The sequence below is a fragment of the Trachypithecus francoisi genome, unplaced genomic scaffold (assembly GCF_009764315.1).
Source record: "Trachypithecus francoisi isolate TF-2019V2 unplaced genomic scaffold, Tfra_2.0 Lachesis_group11, whole genome shotgun sequence".
Classification (NCBI taxonomy): domain Eukaryota; kingdom Metazoa; phylum Chordata; class Mammalia; order Primates; family Cercopithecidae; genus Trachypithecus; species Trachypithecus francoisi.
This window is the reverse complement of record NW_022681456.1, coordinates 122022839-122043390: the sequence shown is the minus strand read 5'-3', so window position 1 is coordinate 122043390 and position 20552 is coordinate 122022839. Positions and strand designations below refer to the sequence as shown.

General features: G+C 40.5%; 1 protein-coding gene and 1 pseudogene across 3 annotated transcripts in view; both read left to right on the top strand.

Moving 5' to 3' along the window:
* Positions 1–20552, top strand: part of LOC117090785 (pregnancy zone protein) — a 62014-nt gene that overhangs the window by 37301 nt on the left and 4161 nt on the right. For 2 of the 3 annotated variants that reach the window (XM_033223386.1, XM_033223387.1), the window contains 15 exons: positions 2517–2681; positions 3133–3238; positions 7408–7555; positions 8232–8460; positions 9342–9468; positions 9811–9932; positions 10657–10708; positions 12182–12265; positions 12518–12694; positions 12985–13072; positions 14732–14888; positions 15547–15621; positions 16033–16213; positions 18715–18938; positions 20206–20424. In XM_033223386.1, coding sequence (XP_033079277.1) covers positions 2517–2681; positions 3133–3238; positions 7408–7555; positions 8232–8460; positions 9342–9468; positions 9811–9932; positions 10657–10708; positions 12182–12265; positions 12518–12694; positions 12985–13072; positions 14732–14888; positions 15547–15621; positions 16033–16213; positions 18715–18938; positions 20206–20424 — 2154 coding nt within the window. Of the gene's footprint in view, positions 1–2516; positions 2682–3132; positions 3239–7407; positions 7556–8231; positions 8461–9341; positions 9469–9810; positions 9933–10656; positions 10709–12181; positions 12266–12517; positions 12695–12984; positions 13073–14731; positions 14889–15546; positions 15622–16032; positions 16214–18714; positions 18939–20205; positions 20425–20552 lie in introns of those variants that run through there. The other variant, XM_033223388.1, reaches the window with a different exon arrangement.
* LOC117090765 lies at positions 16883–17799 on the top strand (annotated as a pseudogene).

Sequence of the window (20552 nt, the reverse complement as noted above, 5' to 3'; positions counted from 1 at the left end):
CTGTTAGTATGATATGTTTCTTTTTGTAGGTGACCTGGCCTTTCTCTCTAGCTGCCCTTAACATGTTTTCTTTCATTTTGACGTTGGAGAATCTGATGATTTTGTGTCTTTGGGTTGATCTTCTTGTGGAGTATCTTACTGGCCTTCTCTGCGTTTCCTGAATTTGAATGTTGGCCTGTCTTGCTAGGTTGGGGAAATTCTCCTGGATAATATCCTGAAGTATGTTTTCCGACTTGGTTCCATTCTCCCTGTCTCTTTCAAGGATCCCAATTAGTCATAGGTTTGGTCTTTTTACATAATCCCATATTTCTCAGAGGTTTTGTTCATTCCTTTTCATTCTTTCTTCTCTATTCTAGTCTGCCTGTCTTATTTCAGATAGATCATCTTCAGGCTCTGAGATTCTTTCCTCCTCTTGGTCTGTCCTGCTATTGATACTTGCAGTTGCATTGTGAAGTTCTTGTTATATGGTTTTCAGTTCCATCAGTCGGTTATGTTCCTCTCTAAACTAGCTACTCTGGCTACCAGCTCCTGTATTGTTTTATCATGATTCTTAGCTTCTTTTCATTGGGTTACAGCTCAGCAAGTTTATTATTGTCCATTTTCTGAAGCCTACTTCTGTCAATTCAACTATCTTAGCCTCAACCCAGTTCTGTGCCCTTGCTGGTGAGGTGTCATAGTCATTTGGAACAGAAGAGGCACTCTGGCATTTTGAGTTTTCATTGTTTTTGAATTAATCTTTTCTCATCTTTATGAGCTTATCTACCTTTAATCCTTGAGGTTGCTGCCCTTTGAATTACATTTTTGTTGGGTCTTTATGTTGATGCTGTTGTTTTCTGCTTGTTTTTCTTTTAACAGTCAAGCCACTCTATCATGGGGCTGCTGAGGTTTGCTGGGGGTCCACTCCAGACCCCAGTCACTTTGGTTTCTCCTATACCTGGAGGTATCACCAGTGAAGGCCACAAAACAGCAGAGATGGCAGCCTGTGTCTTCCTCTAGAAGCTCCATCCTGGGGGGGTACTAACCTTTTGCCAGGTACTAACATGCAACTGTTGGAGGTGGCTGGAGACCCTTATTGGGAGGTCTCGCCCAGTCAGGAGGAATGGGATCAGGGACCTGCTCAAAGAAGCAGACTGGCTGCTTTTTGGTAGAGCAGGTGTGCTGCATTGCGTAGGATCCTTCCTCATCTGGATCACCTGTATTCTCCAAAGCCAGCAGGTTGAAGTGGCAGAGTCAACCAAACTGCAGAGATGGTAGACACCCCTGCCCCCAAGGAGCTCGGTCCCCGGGAGAGATCAAAGCTCTGTCTTTAGAACCCTGCCTGGAGTACCTGAAGCCCCCACAGAAAGGTCCCACTCGGTGAGGAGGAATGGATCAGGGTTCCACTTAAAGAAGCAGTCTGATCACAACCTGGCAAGATAGCTGTGCTGCATCGTGGGGGACCCTTCCTCATCCAGACCATCTGTATTCCCCAAGCCTGCAGGCTGGAGTGGCTGAGTCCTCAGAACCACAGAGATGGCAGCCACCTCTCCCCTCAGGAACTCAGGTCCATCTCAGGTGGACTCCAACCCACTGCCGTTGGCTGGCTGGGATTCCAAGACAGCGAGTCTTAACCTGTGAGGTACTGTGGAAGTGGGGTCCACAGGACGATGCTCTTTGGCTCTCTGAATTCAGCCCCCTTCCTAGGGATATGTACAAACAGATTTCCTGCCTTTCCGGGGATCCCAGGGCCGGAGTACTTAAAATTCCTGGGTCTCTGTGTGCCTGAGTGGCTGCTCTGCCAAGACTCCACATAGCTTTGTGTATCAGACCCAAGGCCCTGATGGCATGGGTTCACTAGGGTATCTCCTGATCCACGGGTTGCAAAGATCCATGGGAGAAGTGTGATTTCCCAGGCGAGGTTGCACAATCACTCCTTCCGTTGCCCTCCCCCACTTTCACCCCTGCTGCTTTTCATTGTTCTCTGTGGCTCAAGTTGCTTGCCTAGTCAGTCTCAATGTGAGAACCTGGATATTTCAGTTGAAGGTGCTGAATTTAATATCCCTTTTTCATTCCACTCCGTAAGTGCTGCAGACCGCAGCTGCTTCTAATTGGCCATCTATACGATTTTCTATCTGAGAATAAGCCTGAGTAGACGTAAATGTTTAACAGGTGGCAAAAATAATTTGCAGCTAAATTCCTCCAGGGCATTACGTATTAATTAAACACAGATGCAAGTTAAGTCTTCTTCCTATAGTCTATTTTTACCTCTAGACTCTACAATGAAGTTTTAATTAATCCTTCATAACTTAAGGTTTTATTAATCTTTGGAAGCATTTTCCCAAGTAGGTTTTATATATTTCTTTATAACAAAACAACACTGTTAAATATAAGGAAAATCTCCAACTTATCTCTAAGGTACCAACTACCTGAACGTACTCAAGAAAAGATTGATGATAATTATTTTATTTCTCTCAGTTCATTCTATTTCAGAAGAAAAGTAAGTAACAGTTCTGCCTTTGATCTCCCCAATGCTACAGGTATATAATCTGCTAACTGTGAAGGATCTCACCAATTTTCCTGACAATGTGGACCAGCAGGAGGAAGAACAAGGACACTGTCCCCATCCTTTCTTCATTCGTAATGGAGCCTTCTATGTTCCCTTATCAAGTAATGATGAAGCAGATACTTATAGCTTCCTCAAGGTAAAATCCTCACTACTTATTAACATGCTGGCTTGTGATTTTTTGAATGTTAATAAAACTCTGTATCTATTCATAATCTTAGTGATTATGTAGACTTGCCTCTCCATTTTTCAGCAGAGAACAATGAAGCCAATAAAAAGGTTGAAGTCTCTGTCAGGATCACATAGAAGTTCAGTTTGTGAGTCAAGACTAGATCTAACCTCTGCCTATTCATCCAGATACTTTTTAGTTATATTTAGGGTTTTCTTGCAAACTAAAAAATAATAAATAAAGAATAAAACCTTAATAACCCATAAGTTTTGTAATTTAACTACTCTATATTTACTGTCAAGTGTTTTGCCATAGAATTAATATAAGGTTACTGGAATTACATAGGGCAGTCTCTAAGGATAGTATGTTTTATATATTCTAATCAAGCTTACAAGTTGTTTGAATTATTATTTTTTTCCAGGGGATGGGATTGAAGGTGTTCACTAACTCGAAAATCCGAAAACCAAAGTCGTGTTCAGTCATCCCCCCCATGTCTGCAGGAGTAATAGGTCAAGGATACTATAGAGGTAAAATTTGCTTTTAATTTTATTTCATGTCCAACAATATTACTATGCCAAAAATGCTAAAATGAAATAATGTAGCCCTCTTTCCATTTTATACACACAAAGAAACCAAGATTCAAATTAATTGTTTCTTGCTAAGGTGACTTAGCTGGTGATAGCCAGAACTGATCAAGGATTATTTTTTAGATACATCAGATACTTCAGGGCACAAAATCAGATAAAATACAAGATTCTGATGTACCATAAGAGAGGGAAAATGCTGACAATGGAAGGAGAGACTAATTCTGATTATGGAAACAGGAAAGACATTCATAGGGATGCTGTATTTTGAAAAACATAAAGAAGGACAAAGGGCTTCACTGGTGACAAGAAACAATGTGAACATCACCGAAATATCTCCTAATCCATGGCCAAACCCACTACTCAAATACAGCAGCCTTTTTCAAGACCCTTCAACTTATTAAACATCTGTCTCGTCACCAGATCTGCTTACACTTGAACACTATCCAGCCATTTCTCATCCCTCTCTCATGAATCCAACTCCCCTTTTCTCCAAAATATTCCTGACGTTCATCTGCTAACAAATATTTATATGCTCGGATTGGAAATTAGAAGTCCTATATGTGAAGTGGGTGTGTCACATCTCCTCTCTAAGCCTCAAATCCTTCGTTAATAAATTGAAGGAATTTGACTAATGGTTCTTCAAGACCTTGCAAAATGCCCAATAAGATAACTAAATATAATGTACCAACACAAATTAAGAACTTTGATTGTTTAGCATTTTCCATGTTCCTTGGCATTTAAGATTAATATCCATGTTTAAATGAGCTTTATTATTAAGAAAATGGCACCTTTTCAAGGGCCATGGACTGTTTATCTCTAAGTATACCTTCAATGATAGCACAAATTTCAAACAATTTCTCAAAAATGGTAAATATGATTTTGTCATGTAACTAAGACGTTATATAAACAATGAGAATAGAGAATAAGGGAACGGAAATTAGCCATGATATTTGCATAGAACAAACTTCAAGTTTAAACCATGGGGGTTTAAGGGGAAGGAAATGTTCTTGAATTTATTAAAACTGAAATTGGGGGTATATAATAACACTCAGGAAAAAAAAGAGCTTCTAAAATGTGTGGTGAATACACAACAGGGATTGAAATTAGTAGCTATAAATGAGCCAGGTATATGAGGAAATAAAAGAACTAAGAAAACTGAAATACCTTGTGAAATTTCTGGACAATAGGTTCAACAACATGAAGCCATTTCCATGACTATTTGGGAAGTCATCATGCCTGAAAGTGTTTAATGCTATAGAACAGTACATATGAAGAAGATCAATTCAATAGCGTTGGTAGGACCTAAAAGAGAGGACAAGTGAAAGATAATAATTAAACTAAACAAGGAACTAAAATTATACTAGACAGTGAAAGACATGGCTAGTACCTGAAACTACAAAAATTAAGAAGTTGCAAATTTTATTTCATGTGTTCAATATTTACTGACATAGTTTCTGGTTATATAACAAACATTAATAACAAAACGATTCAACTATATGAAGGTTATGTTCTAATAGGCACAGAGAGAATATAAACAAAATAAGCAAGTAAATTATATGGCTCACTATAAGTTCATAAATGCTATATGGAAAAATTCAAGTAGGGAAGGGATGTTGAGACTGAAGGAAGTTGAAGATTAAACAGGGGGGGGTAGTCAGTAAAGATCTTACCAAGAAAGTGAAATTTGAGCAAAAACTTGAAGGAAGACAACAAGCCATGTGACTGGAAGATGAGTGTCATAGTCCTAGGAAACAATATCAATAATAGAAAATACTTATGCAGTGCTTTCTATGCTCCAGGAGATAGATAATAGGGAGATAGGTGATTGATAGATTGGTAGATTTGATAGATCAATGGATAGTTATAGATAGATGAGTTTAGATAGATTTCCTTAATTCTTGCAGTAGCCTTATAAGGTAGGTATTTTTAACACCATTTTTCATAGGGAAAAACTGAGGCCCAGAAAGGTTAAATAACTCAGCCACTAAGATCTCATAGCCAATAAGATGTAGCATGCGGTAGATTCAAGTCAGGGAGTTTGATTCCAGATCTCATGTTGATAACCTCCTCACTAGTCTATCTCTCAAAGGCTTTGAGGTGAGAGTATGCCTGAAATGCTCTAAGCAGAGAAGGGAAACCAGTGTGGTTGGAACAGAATGAATAAAGTGTGAGCAGTTGGAGAGAGAGATCAGAGCAATACTCGAGGCCACATTGTGTGGGGCTCGTAGGTCATAGTAAGGACTTGACTTTTATACTATGAGTGAAATAAGAAGGTTTTCAGAAGACGGGTGACACGATCTAATATATGTATAAATCACACTAGATTCTAAATTAAAAGAAAATATTCAGGATGTTTTTGTTTTTGTTGTTGTTTGCTTGAAGGTGTTAAAAGTCAAAAAGTATTACAAAGGGTTGAGCAGCCCTTTTTAAGCCATGAACAGAAAATTTCATTGAAAGTATTTTGAGATCAGCAACGAAACAGAGTATGAGTGGCTTAGTCCAGAGTTCAACAAAGTTTCATAAAGTCAAATGGGGAAAAGAAGCAAGAAAAAAAAACAAGATTTTTGTCATGGGAAACTGATTCAAAGGCATTTACTGTAGAGATTATTAGTTGTGGCATGCAGAAGAATAAAACTTTGATACAGAGACTAAGACAGGATACGTGGAAAGTCAAGTTGACAGTAAGAGTAGGAAGGATATATCCATCGTCCTCTGAATGGAGTTGAAATAACACATAATGCCATGGTTTGTTAACTGCAATAACTGGAGAGGTTGGAGGGCCCTTGACATATCCAACAGAAAATGGAAAATAATTCATTTAGGTGTATCATCCTTTTAGATATTTCAATATTTAAGATAAGAGTGAAGACAGAGAGGACAGAACATCAGTGAGAAATCAGAGTCAGAAATCGTTACCTCTTGGAAGGACATGGGGTAAGAAGGTGTATGATATTCACTAAAGAAATTACTGGCCGGGCGCGGTGGCTCAAGCCTGTAATCCCAGCACTTTGGGAGGCCGAGACGGGCGGATCACGAGGTCAGGAGATAGAGACCATCCTGGCTAACACGGTGAAACCCGTCTCTACTAAAAAATACAAAAAAACTAGCCGGGCGAGGTGGCGGGCGCCTGTAGTCCCAGCTACTCGGGAGGCTGAGGCAGGAGAATGGCGTGAACCCGGAGGCGGAGCTTGTAGTGAGCTGAGATCCGGCCACTGCACTCCAGCCTGGGCGACAGAGCGAGACTCGTCTCAAAAAAAAAAAAAAAAAAAAAAAAAAAAAAAAAAGAAATTACTACTGATGCTTTTTTCAGTGGAGAAAACTATTAGGGTGAAATTGCTAGAAATATATTTTTCCTTATAAGTATTCTTTCACAAGGTATTTCTGAAATATCAGATGGGATACATGGGAGGGAGATCTTAACTCAAATTCAATTAGTAAGCATGATTTCAGGCACAATATGGACAAAATTGTCTACATGTCTAGCTCTCTGCCCTCTCACATTGGTAAATGATTTCTTTGTCTCAACTACACAGGCATTTCAAATGGAAATATCTGTTTTTGACATCTGAATTGTTTATTTCAGATATCAAAAAAAAATAAGTGGAATAAAATCTAATGCTCTAATCTTATTCCCCAGAGAACAACAGTTTTGCAAACTTCCATATAGTACACAGAATTTAAATCATTAAATTCTGTTCACTCCACTGGTAATTCCACTTTCAGTATAGCAACCACTGACAATGCCTAAAGAGCATTTTACAATTCCTGCTGAGATTCTCTAAGAATGAAGCAATACTGTCTCAACTTCAAAACTGGTCCTTCCCCACAAAACCCATAGAACTGTCTCCAAGTGGTCTTGTTTTTCCAACTTCCACTCACATCAAATTATGCTATGTCTAGGATACATAGAATTTCCACCTTTGACAAAGACTTCTCTCTTTTCAGAGAGTGAGGGATCACAAAGTATTTCCCAAGTTCTACAACTTCTACAAGACTTTTAGGACAGTCTGAGCAGGAAAACTGAAAATTTGTTCTCTGACGTCTCACGTGTGCACTATGAAATTAATGAAGGTTTTTCCCTAACTAGATAATTTCCTCTACTTTATTAGGTCTAGGAGCAGCAGGGAGACCATATCCTCCTCAAATGAGCGCCTATAATATAATGCCTTTAAATAATGAACAAAGTTCAGGGCCAGTCCCTGAAACGGTACGAAGCTATTTTCCTGAGACTTGGATCTGGGAGTTGGTGGCAGTGGAGTAAGTAACTTTACTTTCCTCCATTTGCTGAGGGGAGGGAATGTGGTTCCTCCAACATTTTCAATTCTAAGATAATCCTTCTGAAAAGTTCTGAATAATTATCTTAATCTCTTTTTAGGATAGACCTAAGTAAAATGCTGCAATTGTATAGGCTTATTAATATAATTGTCTCAGTGCTGAGCAATTCTAAAATAAGTATTCCTGATACCGTCAAATAGTAGACATGAGAACTATAATATTCAGTTCTATATGTACTGCTTAATGTCATTCAGAGAGCCTTCTGTAAATATCAGGGCTGGAGCAGGGACATAAACAAATCAGGCTACATTAATCCAGTGGTCTCACTGGTCATGATTCTTAAAAATGCTTATTTATGGGATTACACATTAGCAAGGGAAGTCAAGGACCAAAATGAATCGCAATTCAAATATTTTTATTCCAAGTACAGACATGTGGGATATGATCATTTGTTGATAAGAGGGAGAGGTACCATTTAGTGGCTTTCGTTTTCCCAACTCAGATCCCAGGACATAATCTAGTGTTCACACGCATGCACACACCCATATACCCTTAAGTGGATTCAGTTCTTGACATTAGCTTTATGCATCTTGATTCTCACTTGAGAAAAGGTGGCTCACATTCATTATTTGTATTCTTCACTTGTCCTCCACCCCAGCTCATCAGGTGTGGCTGAGGTAGGAGTAACAGTCCCTGACACCATCACCGAGTGGAAGGCAGGGGCCTTCTGCCTGTCTGAAGACGCTGGACTTGGTATCTCTTCCACTGCCTCTCTCCGAGCCTTCCAGCCCTTCTTTGTGGAGCTCACAATGCCCAACTCTGTGATCCGTGGAGAGGCCTTCACACTCAAGGCCACGGTCCTCAATTACCTTCCCAAATGCATCCGGGTAAGGAAAATGAGGGTGAACAGGAAAGGTGGGTACAACAAAAGATTCCTTTGATCAGTCAGCTCCTGATTCTGTTCCTGAAACTAAGGATAATTCAAGGAATTGTGTGTGAGCACTGTGAATAATTAGTGCTATGCAAAGCAGGATGTGATCAGAGAGATAATACAATGATATGTGTGCTGTGGGTGCTTAAACCATGGCTCTCTAAGCCACACCCTGCTTTTTTATTTCTTAGCACATGCAGAATTCTTTGCTACAAGTTAGGTTTTATGCCAGGAACATTCTTGAAGCTGACACACAACTCAGCTTTCTCAGTTCCACGAGTGTCATTCTCCAACCCCTCATCTCGAAATCTCCACAATATATAATTTTAATTTATCTTATAGCACGTATCTCTTTGTAAATTATGTAATAGTGGTTGTATATGGATCATCTTTCTTGTAACACAATAGCCTCAAGATCGGGAGCCTCTCATATACCATTCCCCATGTTTTATGTCTTGTGTGGAGTAGACATGTGATATATGTTGTAAGAAATAGGAAAAGAGAGGGAGGAAGAAACAGTCAGAAAATCTACATAGCAGCAGATAATACTCCCTAGGGCAATATACAATCACTGCTTTTCCCTTTCATCTGCTACTGCCAAGTCTGCATGTCTGCAATCTACCCTAATGCAAATGCCAGATCCTCCTAATACATAACCAGCCTTGATTTGTATCATTGCCATTTCCATGCTTCTTAAAGCATGGATGAATCTATATGACATACATTTTTCTTACAAATCCCAATTTACTGCAGCATCTCACCCTTGGCCCCAATTCTACATGTTCATGTCTTTCCATATTCTCATCATTTCTGTCTCTTCCTCACATGGGCTGATAGGTCAGTGTGCAGCTGAAAGCCTCTCCAGCCTTCCTAGCTTCCCAAAATACAAAGGGAGAAGAATCCTATTGTATCTGTGGAAATGAGCGGCAAACCTTGTCTTGGACAGTGACTCCTAAAACTCTGGGTGAGTGACAGTACCCAAAAGGGCCTATCAATCAACAAGGAGGGTGGCTGTCTGAGCACTTTTTTCATCATATTCTGTTTTATTTGCCGTAGATATAATTCTATAAAATTAACATTTTTTCCTATTTCTATCCACAATGACCTCCTCCCACTGTTCTCACCCAAGCTAGTCCCCATAATCACTACTCTTGAACATTGGCTACTCAGTATACATTAACCTTGTGGGTTTTTTTTTTTTTAACCCTTATTTTCTATTCTGGCCAATTGTAAGTTTAGGTGTAGTCCTTAAAGGTGATTGGAATATCAGAATGGATACTCATGTTTTCAATATTCCTTGTTTTAGGGAATGTGAACTTCTCAGTGAGTGCAGAGGCAATGCAGTCCCTAGAACCCTGTGGAAATGAGGTTGCTGAGGTCCCTGAGATTAAAAGAAAAGACACAGTCATCAAAACCCTGTTGGTGGAGGTAACATATTTTTGGGAGTCCCTAACAACTGTAAGAATGCAACACCGGGTGGTCACTCTTGAGACAACAAAGAACCATTAATATCATGCTCACATAATACATCCTGTAAAACTAATGGAATTTCCTATCCTAAAAGCATTGCAGCAGACATTGCCAGCTATTGTAAATCTTTTTTCACAAACTATTTGAGTGCAATTTCTTGATCTCCACCTCCTTCCTAAGATTCACATATCTCTCATGCCCATTACCTTTGATTCACTGCCCTTATTATCTCTTCCCATTTTCTCTCTACCACCCTCCTTTGTTCTTCAATGTTTTATGGATTTGTAATAATTTAATAACAAGTAGGATGTTATGTTCTCACTTATAAGTGGGAGCTGAATGATGCAAACACATGGAGGGGAGCAACACATACGGGGCCTGTCTGAGGGTGGGAGTGAGAGGAGGGAGAGCATCAGGAAGAATAGCTAGTGGATGCTGGGTTTAATACCTAGGTGAGGAGATGATCTGTGCAACAAACCACCGTGGCACACGTTTCCTTATGTAACAAACCTGCACATCCTGAACATGTCCCCTTGAACTTAAAATAAAAGTTGGGGAAAAAAAGAGTAGAATGGTAAACATCATTCACGTAAACCCTACCCATCAAAGAAAGGAATCTATGGTGGTTCTCTTGTCACCAGGATGTTTCTATCTTTTCTCCTTTTCTTTCTTTTCATCCAAGGCTGAAGGTATTGAGCAAGAAAAGACTTTCAATTCCATGACCTGTGCCTCAGGTAAGAGTCCATCCTCATAATCACAGTGGGATCAAAGCCACAGAGGGGTATAAACCTCAATGCATATTCATACGTATTATCTCCCAGTTTTCAGCGTGTTCCATTAAAGGCAGCATAATACTAAATATTTCTTTATGTGCGTTTTACAGATGAAGACATTGAGCCCAAGAGAGCAAGTTAATGTGACTCAGGTGGTACAGACAGGACTAATACCTGGGCTTTCTTGGTTTACACGTAGTTATTTTACCTGGATAGCCCAGTGGCTGCTCACTGACAAGCCCAGCTGCAGAAGCCTAGAGTGTCCCAGGACGAGGTAGAAAGAGAGCAGGATTGGCCGGGCATGGTGGCTCACATCTGTAATCCGAGCACTTTGGGAGGCTGAAGCGGGAGGATCACTTGAGGTCAAGGGTTTGAGACCAGCCTGGCCAACATGGTGAAACCCTGTCTCTACTAAAAGTACAAAAATTAGCGAGGCCTGGTGCCAGGCGCCTGTAGTCCCAGCTACGTGGGGGGCTAAGGCACGAGAATAGCTTGAACCCGGGAGGCAGAGGTTGTAGTGAGCCAAGATGGCACCACTGCACTCCAACCTGGGCGACAGAGTGAGACTCTGTCTCAAACAAACAAACAAACAACAACAACAAAAACTAAACAGAGCAGGGTCATGATAAGTTTGAATCCCAAGAGATAGTCTCTAAAACAGCTGCTGACAAAACGTATAGCATTTTCTACCCATCTCACTACAAATGTGTGTTTTCCGTGTCAGAAAATAATTTACATTTAACTTCATCATATCATTGAGAACTAGTTCTAGCTTTTATACAGCACTGCCGCATTATTAGTTCTATGTCCAGAGTGTATACAACACTGTATTTGTCATTTGAGAAGGGCTAATTTAAGATATATTCATGTTATCTATTTGTAAACATGGGAATCCATTCAAATATTACATAGAGTAAGGGAGGCAGTAAAATAACTCGTATTATTGTGAGTATAAGTCTTAATATTGCTACGAAAGAGAGCGATAGTTCCCCCACAAAGTCTCAGACTTCTTTTAGAAAGCTACTGAGCACAGCGATGCAAAACATAGTTAAGTGAGGAGAGGAAGGACCCTGGAAGTCACACAGTGCCAGAAGCAATTAGACTGTTAAAGGTAATCTCATCATTAAATCAAATTCTTATTCCTAGAACCCAGAGTTCCTCAAGGAGATATAATAACATTACTGCTCACTCTAATAATAAAATAACCACAATAATAATTGCTCACATTCATTGAAATTCAGTATGTTGCAGATCCTGTTCTGAGTGTTTTACATGTATTTTTTCCTCAAATCATCACAATTTACCCAAGGTCACAGAGCGGGGCCAGTACCATATCCAGGCAGCGTGGCTCTGAAGCTCTCACTACATTATAATCGCTAAATTGTATTGTAATCATAGAGGTCCTCCTTTAACATGGGCTGTCTGTTTCCAAAGGTGCTGATGTGTCTGAGCGGCTGTCCTTGAAGCTCCCATCAAATGTGGTCAAAGAATCTGCCAGAGCTTCTTTCTCAGTTCTGGGTGAGTCACCTTCCATTTAGTAAACCTGGGCCAAAAGAGTTGCCACTGTACATCTTATCTATGTATTTGTATTTGAATTATCAAGTTCTTGATAGCTGCTATTCTTGTTAGGATCCTGGAAATCACACTCTGTGTGTATAACTTATCTCTTACCTAAATGATAGACTCTGAACTTAAAAGCCATTTTTGTGAATAATGTTGGCTGCTTATGAACTGAAATTATTCTGACATCTAATCTTTCACATTCCCCAGGTGACATACTAGGTTCTGCTATGCAAAATATACAAAATCTCCTCCAGATGCCCTATGGCTGTGGAGAACAGAACATGGTTCTGTTTGCTCCTAACATCTATGTCTTGAACTATCTGAATGAAACCCAGCAGCTGACGCAGGAGATCAAGACCAAGGCCATTGGCTATCTCATCAGTGGTACGTGAAACAGAGAAAAATTTATTTTGTTACTCTAATGAAACTTTTCCCAATGAGGCTTCAGTTATATCATCAAATATTAACCCACGAAGACAATTTTTATGAAAACAGCAATCTTCCCACACTCTTAACAGGATGTTGTGTTTTGATATATCCATAACATTCACAAAACTATGGCAGATTACAGGACGTCATAAAACGTCCATGGCTCCTGGATGCATCAGCCTGCACATATGGATGGCCTGCCTTTCTTTAATGCTTCATGAACCATCTGTAGCCTTCCATTTCAGGTTACCAGAGACAGCTGAACTACAAACACCAAGACGGCTCCTACAGCACCTTTGGGGAAAAATATGGCAGGAACCAGGGCAACACTTGGTAAGAAAGAAAATATATTCTGAGTTTCAACTATGAGTTCAAAACATGCACATAGATTCCCTGTCTTAGTCCATTTTCTGTTGCTTACAGCAGAATACCTGAAATTAGGAAATTTATGTTGAAAAAGAAATTTATTTCTTACAGCTGTGAAGGCTGATAAGTCTGAAGTCTAGGGGCCGCATCTAGAGTCTTCTTGCTGGTGTGGACTCTGAAGAGTCCCATGGTGATGCAGGGTATCATAGGATGAGAGGACTGGATGTGCTCAGTCAGGTCTCTCCTTCTCTCCTTTTACTTTCTTTGTTTTACTTTGTAGAGACTGAGCTAGCATCTTCTCCTCTTCTTATGAAGCCACCAGTCCAACTCTCATGATAGCCCTTTAATCTAGGAATGGATTCATTCCATTCATGACAGCAGAACCCTCATGATCCAATCACCTTTTAAAGGCTCCACCTCTCAATACTACCACATTGGGGATTAAGTTTTAACATAAGTTTTGGTGGAGAAACCATTTCTAAACCATAATGTTACCCTATTTAATTATTATAGCTACCCTGCAAAGTGAGAGTTATTAGCTTCATTTTACAGAGGAGAAAACTAATATTCAGTGTGGATAAACAAATGTGTCAGGAGCAAACATCTAATAAGTGGCAAAATTGAAAACAGTTTTAGGTTGACTTTTTTAATCCAAAATACCCAGACCCTCTTCCTTCTCATGTTGCTAAGAGAACATTATAAGTTTGTAACTTGCCCCCTTAAATTGTTGCTCAGCACTAAGAGGTGTTAGAAAAATTCTAGAAAAAAACCACAACATGATAGTAAGGTATGACAGAGCATATCTTACTACCTTCTACTAGATGATATCCTTTCTCTCTCTCTCTGTAGTTTTGCCACACAGGCAAACACAGGAAAAGAAAGTGGAGGGGCAGGATCATGGAGGGAAATAGTTACTGAAGCAGAACATTAGAAGTTAGCTGTTTAGAGTTAAAACTACAGAAAGTAAGCTAAGAAATCTATGAAAGGAAATAAATGCATAAAGCCCACAGTGTAAAAGCAAATGCCTTAGTTAACCAACCAAGAAAACTAGAAGGAGCCTGAATCTCTAAAGTGGCATAGAAATGCTTTAGGAAGCGGCCGGGCGCGGTGGCTCAAGCCTGTAATCCCAGCACTTTGGGAGGCCGAGACGGGCGGATCACGAGGTCAGGAGATCGAGACCATCCTGGCTAACACGGTGAAACCCCGTCTCTACTAAAAATACAAAAACTAGCCGGGCGAGATGGCGGGCGCCTGTAGTCCCAGCTACTGGGGAGGCTGAGGCAGGAGAATGGCGTAAACCCGGGAGGCGGAGCTTGCAGTGAGCTGAGATCCGGCCACTGCACTCCAGCCTGGGCGACAGAGTGAGACTCCGCCTCAAAAAAAAAAAAAAAAAAAAAAAGAATGCTTTAGGAAGTAAGGACAAGTTGGTAATGGATTGAACAACATGTGGCAGCAAAAAAAGAAAAAAAGAAATTTCCAAGTTAAAAGAAACAGTCTCCAAACTCTCAGTAATAGCTGATTGACTTTCTTGGGGGCGCACTGTGATAGGTGAGCCTATGTGTACAAAACAGAGCAGTGAAGTGCTCAATGAAAACAGCCTCAGCACTGCATTTTTCCTCCCGCTAGGCTCACGGCTTTTGTACTGAAGACTTTTGCCCAGGCTCGATCCTACATCTTCATCAATGAAGCACACACTACCCAGTCTCTCACGTGGCTCTCCCAGATGCAGAAGGACAATGGCTGTTTCAGGAGCTCTGGGTCACTGCTCAACAATGCCATAAAGGTGATCTGTTCCATGAACTTCTGACCCTATGACACATCAATATAACATCCCCCAGGGGTGAGGGGAGGAAGGAGGTATGAGGAAATTGCAAAGATGAAGTCCTGGATGATGTGGGAAGGCATCAGGGAAAGAGTATTAAACCTTCTACAGAGAAGGAAGAAACTGGGCCAGATGCAGTGGATCACACCTAGAATCACAGCACTTTGGGAGGCCAAGGCAGGTGGATCACTTGAGCCCAGGAGTTCAAGACTAGCCTGGGCAACACAGCAAGATCCAGTCTCTACAAAAACACATTTTACAAAATTAGCCAGGCATGGTGGCCTGTGCCTGTAGTTGCAGCTACTTGAGAAGCTAAGGAAGGAGAATTGCTTGAGCCTAAGAGCTTGAGGCTGCCACGAGGTGTGATAGTGCCACTGCACTCCAGCCTGAGCTACAGAGCAACACCCTGTCGAGAGAGAGAGAGAGAGAGAGAGAGAGAGAGAGAGAGAGAGAGAGACAGAGACAGAGAGAGAGACAGAGAGAGTTAAAAATGGTATACTTTGAATGGGGGCGTTACTTTACCTGATAGAAACAGAGACTGAGGAGTGTTTCCATCCAACAGAAGAGAATATACTAACACTTGGCATTGGAATTAATCGAATCAACGTTGTATTCACAGGGAGGTGTAGATGATGAAGTGACCCTCTCCGCCTATGTTACTATCGCCCTTCTGGAAATTCCTCTCCCAGTCACTGTAGGTACCAGCTTAATCTGATTCCCTGCCATGAAAACTGTAGACCTGCTGTCTGGAATGCCACCCTGCTAAGGGCTGAGTCTCAAGTCTCTTTTGGTTCAATGATGAGGCATTTCTCAGATGGATAAGCTCTTTGGTTGATGCATTAAGAGGGATTTACACTTGTCCAGTAATGCCCTTAGTCTATGTATCAAAGCCAATCCTAAAAACAGGTTCTCCAGTCTTATTCCTTAGAATTGAACTATAAAGTGAAGAGATTGAAATATTTCTCTATTTAAATTTTATGAATATCTAGCTGTCTGCCTATCTGTCTGAAATCCATTAATAACATGTGACTGTCAATATCCAGCTCTCGGCTTGCAGACCCTCTATTCACCCTAGTTTGACACAACCACCTTTTTGCCTTTACAGCACTCTATTGTTCGCAATGCCCTGTTCTGCCTGGAGTCAGCCTGGAATGTAGCAAAGGAGGGGACCCATGGGAGCCATGTCTACACCAAGGCATTGCTGGCCTATGCTTTTTCCCTAGTGGGAAACCAAGATCAGAGTAGAGAAATACTGAACTCACTTGATAAGGAAGCTGTGAAAGAAGGTGAGAGCTCTTATAAGTGGGAGCTGAACAATGAGAACACATAGATACAGGGAGGGGAACAACACACACTGGGGCCTGTCTGGGAGGTGCAGAGAGGGAGAGCAGAGAGGATAAATAACTAATGCATGCAGGACCTAATAACCAGGTGATGGCTGAGAGGTGCAGCAAATCACCATGGCACACCTATGTAACAAACATGCACATCCTGCACATGTACCACAGAACTTAAAATTAAATTAAATTTAAAAAAATAATAATAATAAAAGTTTTTTTTAAGTGTGTAAAAAAAGGTGAGAGCAAACAGCCAATGGTACCAAATTTCCATTTCCATTTACACTGATTCTAGAAAAAGAGGAGAAATATATTCCTGCTGAAATCCACAAGTTTCATCTGTAATTCTTTAGCCAAGTCATACATTGTGAGATCAGAGCACCTCTTATAAAACTATCTTCTCTAGCTAACATGGTGAAACGCTGTCTCTACTAAAAAATACAAAAAACTAGCCGGGTGAGGTGGCAAGCGCCTGTAGTCCCAGCTACTTGGGAGGCTGAGGCAGGAGAATGGCATAAACCTGGGAGGCGGAGCTTGCAGTGAGCTGCTGAGATCTGGCCACTGCACTCCAGCCTGGGCGACAGAGTGAGACTCCGTCTCAAAAAAAAAAAAACAAAAATGTCTTCTCTGGGATTGCATATGTTATACAGAACGGAACATAATAGATGTAATGCTGCTGATAAATTGTGGAATTTTATTTCTACTTGCTAACACCAATATAATCGAAAAATATATTCATTTTCTCATGATTTCTGCCTACTTACTTGAATGAAAAGAAGTACAACAGCTCTTCCACACCCCCTAAACCCCCACCCCATGCCGTCCTGGCTGCACCATGCTCGCTTCATGCTCCGGGCTCCTGCTAAGCTAGTGCTGCTGTAGTCTCCTTTCAGCTACCATCATAATTATGTACCAGGATCTCATCAGCCATGCTGAGATGTTCTCTGACATTTACAAGATCCAGAGATGGAGGAAGGACTGTGCCTGGAGGTGGAGGGGAAGATGGTCAGTAGGACAGAGGGTGACACTGATGACTCGCTTATTGGAAATGCCTTCACTGAGGTTTCCCAAGGCGAAGGTACTGGAAGCAGAGTAATCACCGGTGTTGATATTGTCAAGAACAATCACATGCAGAAACCAACTTCACCAAAGAAGCCTACAAGAAGAACATCAAAGCTGACATAAAATCAAAGACAAACTTAAAGAACAGAGACCAGAAGGAGTAAAACCTTTTATGACAGGAGCTGCAGAACAAATCAAGCACACTCTTGCTAATCTAAAAAACTACCAATTCTTCACTTGATCTTAGCCAAAAGATCAAGAAGCAATAAAATCTACCGGTTCTTTATTAGTGAAAACAGTAACTCCTATAGCATGGTGCCTCTGCCGGACTACCGGGAGGGTGGTGTGACTCCACAGAAGATTTTCCATGGTTTAGAAATGGAAAAATGTTAACAAATTTGGCAGTTACTTTGGATGTATCACCTGTCATCATAACTGGCTTCTGCTTGTCATCCACACAACACCAGGACTTAGACAAGTGGAACTGATGCCATCTTGAGATCTTCGTTTGTTTTGACCATGATTTATTTGGAGCGGAGGCATTGTTTTTAAGGAAAAAAAGTCAGAAAGGTTGTCTAAAAATAAAATGCATTCAAACTCATTTGAAAGAGTGTTATATAGTTTAGTACATATTTAACCTCAATCTATCTTGTAGTGTTCTTGGAGAAACTAGAGTCTGGTTGTAGACCACTATTAGAAAGAATACGACTGCCATGAGATAACTTCTACAGTGGAAACTATATCTGAGGCTGAAGTACAAAAAAAACAAGAATCAAAAGTTTTAATTCTGAGTTGAATTAACAGGAAAGAACATGCTTATAGAAGTGCTAACATTTGAAGTGGGGCCTTATACATTTCATCACCTGCAATGGAAGTAGTTAATTCTGGAAGAGGTTACCAAAGAACAAAAAGGGACCGATGCAATTGAGGAGAAAAAAAAAAAAGAAAGAAAGAAAAGAGATACAACAAAAAGAAAGAAAACTCAATAACATTTTCAAAGTATTTTTATCTCTATTTGCCAGAGAGAGCATCACAAAAGTCATTTTAGGTTTTATATTCTACTCTATACTGCAATTCTCAGGAAATATCACAATGAAAGAACTCTGTCTACCACTTTTCCCTTCCATCAGTCCAACTAAAATAACATTTGAGAGATTGGTGAGTATGCTCTATGCTTCTTCCTCCATCAGCCTAGCCTACCTTCATCCCACAGGACGAAGTTCAGCATAAAAGTGTGAGTTAGTGAGTTTTAGGAGTTTATGACAGAGAAGAACTTGCTTCTCCTGTATTATTTTCAGCTCCATGTATTATGAATGTGCATTTCCTTATTTACCAGTTATAATTACTTATTTGTGAGTTGCAATTATCTCCTGTTTCTTACCCTTAAGACAACCTCGTCCATTGGGAGAGACCTCAGAAACCCAAGGCACCAGTGGGGCATTTTTACCAACCCCAGGCTCCCTCTGCTGAAGTGGAGATGACATCCTATGTGCTCCTCGCTTATCTCACAGCCCAGCCAGCCCCCACCTCTGGGGACCTGACCTCTGCAACTAACATTGTGAAGTGGATCATGAAGCAGCAGAACTCTCAGGGCGGTTTCTCCTCCACCCAGGTCAGTGGTTCCCAAAGAGTCTTCTGCTCCAAGTTCACTTGGCAATTGGGAGGCTTAAAAGTAGAACAGCTAATAGAAAAGAGAAGGCAATTATTAAATCATAGAATAAGTATCTAGGAATATTTGAGGACCATGGGAATTTAAAGGAAAGACTTAAGACATCCTCCACAACAATTTTCACTAAGCCCGATGTTAATATGTTAGCAACATGGAGACTTACAAGGAGCATCTTTACCCTCTAAAGCCGTGCTATGGTCATTGGACACATTCTAGACCAGAGTTTTTCAGCATCAACACTATTGACATTCAGAGCCACATCATCGTTGTAAAAGGAGCTATCCTCAGCCTTATAAAATGTTCAATAGCATCCCTGGCCTCTCCCCATTAGATGCCAGTAGCACCCCACTTCCAGTTGAAACAAGAAAAAATTTCCTCCAGTTGGGAATCAATGTTCCAGGTATCTTCAGAATCTAACAAGAAATCCTCTAAGATGTATCCCCCCAAAAATGTGTAATTAAAAGCACAGTGACTAAGTAGAATCCATTTTTATCTTTTCAGAACGAGAAGTTCCATTTCAACTACTCCAAGGAACTCAGTCTCTTCACTCCTTTCTACTTTCCCTGAGAGTGCTCTTCTTACTTTCTCTTTAAGTTGATCTTTTTTAAGCTGAAGCTCTTGAAAATTTATTTTTCTAGCATAATTCTAAAAATATTTTATTGAGAGTATAAATGATTATATTAAATATCCAGAGTATCTGACTTTTCCCTCCTACCTGTCTTCTTTCAACAGTTAGGATCTACATAGTGAAACTTTTGTTTTTCAGAGAGATTAGGTAGGGGAAATAAAAACAAGCTAGATGAAGGTAAAAAGAAACTCAAGAAAGTGCAACTTGTCTGGCACCATTTTTATGTACAGTATCCATCTTCCATCTAACTGGTCATCAATCATCTACTTAAAAATGGTCACTATTTTTGTCTTAACTTCTTAGTTTTAGACCTATTCTTTGAAGGACATATCCAAAAGGACTATCGATGAAAATAAATTGTGAAATTAATAAACATTATTAGCCTTTTATTTCATTTGGAGAAACTGCAGCATGATTTTGATAATGCCTGAAAGGCAGAGAAAACGGAAAGGCAGTTAGTGAAGACCTACTTTAGGGGTAAAAAGTCAGCTTCCCTCACGGCAGGTTAACACAGACTTTGGAGGAAAATCCCAGACACCAAAAATTTACTCTTTGGGGCGGTTGTCCACTCATCTCTTCCAGGACACAGTGGTGGCTCTCCATGCCCTGTCCAGGTATGGAGCAGCCACTTTCACCAGAACTGAGAAAACTGCACGAGTCACCATTCAGGATTCACGGACCTTTTCCACAAATTTCCAAGTAGACAACAACAACCTCCTGTTACTGCAGCAGATCTCATTGCCAGAGCTCCCTGGAGAATATGTTATAACAGTAACTGGAGAAAGATGTGTGTATCTTCAGGTGAGGCTCCAAGGTTATATGGCTGAGAGTCAACTTTAAACTTGCCAATTGAAATGGAAACTCTGTTCCTTCCTTCCTGAGAAAGTAAAGGGCACCTCCGGAGACATTAAATAATGAGGAAGTGAGGG